This window comes from Propithecus coquereli, unplaced genomic scaffold (assembly GCF_000956105.1).
Source record: "Propithecus coquereli isolate 6110/MARCELLA unplaced genomic scaffold, Pcoq_1.0 Scaffold291, whole genome shotgun sequence".
Lineage (NCBI taxonomy): Eukaryota > Metazoa > Chordata > Mammalia > Primates > Indriidae > Propithecus > Propithecus coquereli.
The window spans coordinates 219,778-220,812 of NW_012148519.1; the positions used below are offsets into that span (position 1 = coordinate 219,778).

A 1,035-nucleotide genomic window follows, 5' to 3' on the forward strand; every position below is an offset into this window, starting at 1 on the left:
ATTTGCTTCAAAATAATCCAGGATGGGAGGGGGAATAAGGGATATAATTAAAGTAAGATTGGCCACATATTGGAAATGGATAAAGATAAGTAACAGGTGAGATTCCTATTCTATTCTCTCTATATTTATACATATTTAGAATTTTCTATAATAGAAAGTTTAAAAAGAGTTAAATCCCAAATTAGCTGGCCCCTTTTACCTCTCTGACTTCATCTACCTTTTCCTCTTCCTCTGCTCCAGGCACACTGGAACACCCCAAGCACACTTCTGCCTCAGGCTCTTTTCAACTGCTATGACCCTCTGCTTAGAACATTATTGTTCTAGATATGCACAGGGCTAGCTTCCCTATTTCTTCAGAGACCTCTTAGCTACCTAGTTTAGTTTCTTATCAGAATGGCCTTCCCTGACCACTAAACAATCACACACATGATTATGTTTTTCTATTTCAATCAGAAATGTAAGTTTCTTGGGGAGAGAAATTCTGTTTTGTTTGTTCTTCACTCAGCACCTACAACAGTGGTAAGTACTCAATTACTGCATGTTGAATGAATAGACTGATGTTGAATAAAAGTAACTAATGAAATTAATGAAAGAATATCTCAAGAAAACCAAATATTCTAGAGCCCATGTATTGTCAAAGTTTATGTAATTTACTTTGTATCTGTTTCTGACTTATGCTTCATCTGCACGATTTCTACCATGAAGAGATCAATAGGGTAACCTGGTCTTCTAATTGCCAAAACAGAATCCACAACAGCCTGAAAAGGAAGTGAATGAGAACAGTAAATTATTTGAACTACTAAAAGAAACCAATGGCCCAAGTAATCTGTCATCATACTAAACAGGTAAAGCCTTCAAGCTTCAAAACTATGTTTTGGGCAAGTCCCACAAGTGCTACTTTACTAATAATAATCAATGCCAATGGACACTGTAGAGTCTAAAAAAACTTCAGAGATTATCAGGCCCAAACCTTTTATTTTACAGATAAGGAAATTGAGATAAGACTTCAAGAAGTTAGAGTCTTAGGGCTGGCAC

General features: G+C 36.0%; 1 protein-coding gene across 1 annotated transcript in view; it reads right to left on the reverse strand.

Moving 5' to 3' along the window:
- Positions 1 to 650: 650 nt before the first annotated feature.
- Positions 651 to 1,035, reverse strand: part of CCT6B (chaperonin containing TCP1, subunit 6B (zeta 2)) — an 11,873-nt gene continuing 11,488 nt past the window's right edge. The window contains exon 5 of the mRNA XM_012648623.1: positions 651 to 758. Within this exon, the coding sequence (XP_012504077.1) occupies positions 651 to 758 (108 nt within the window). The remainder of the gene's footprint in view (positions 759 to 1,035) is intronic.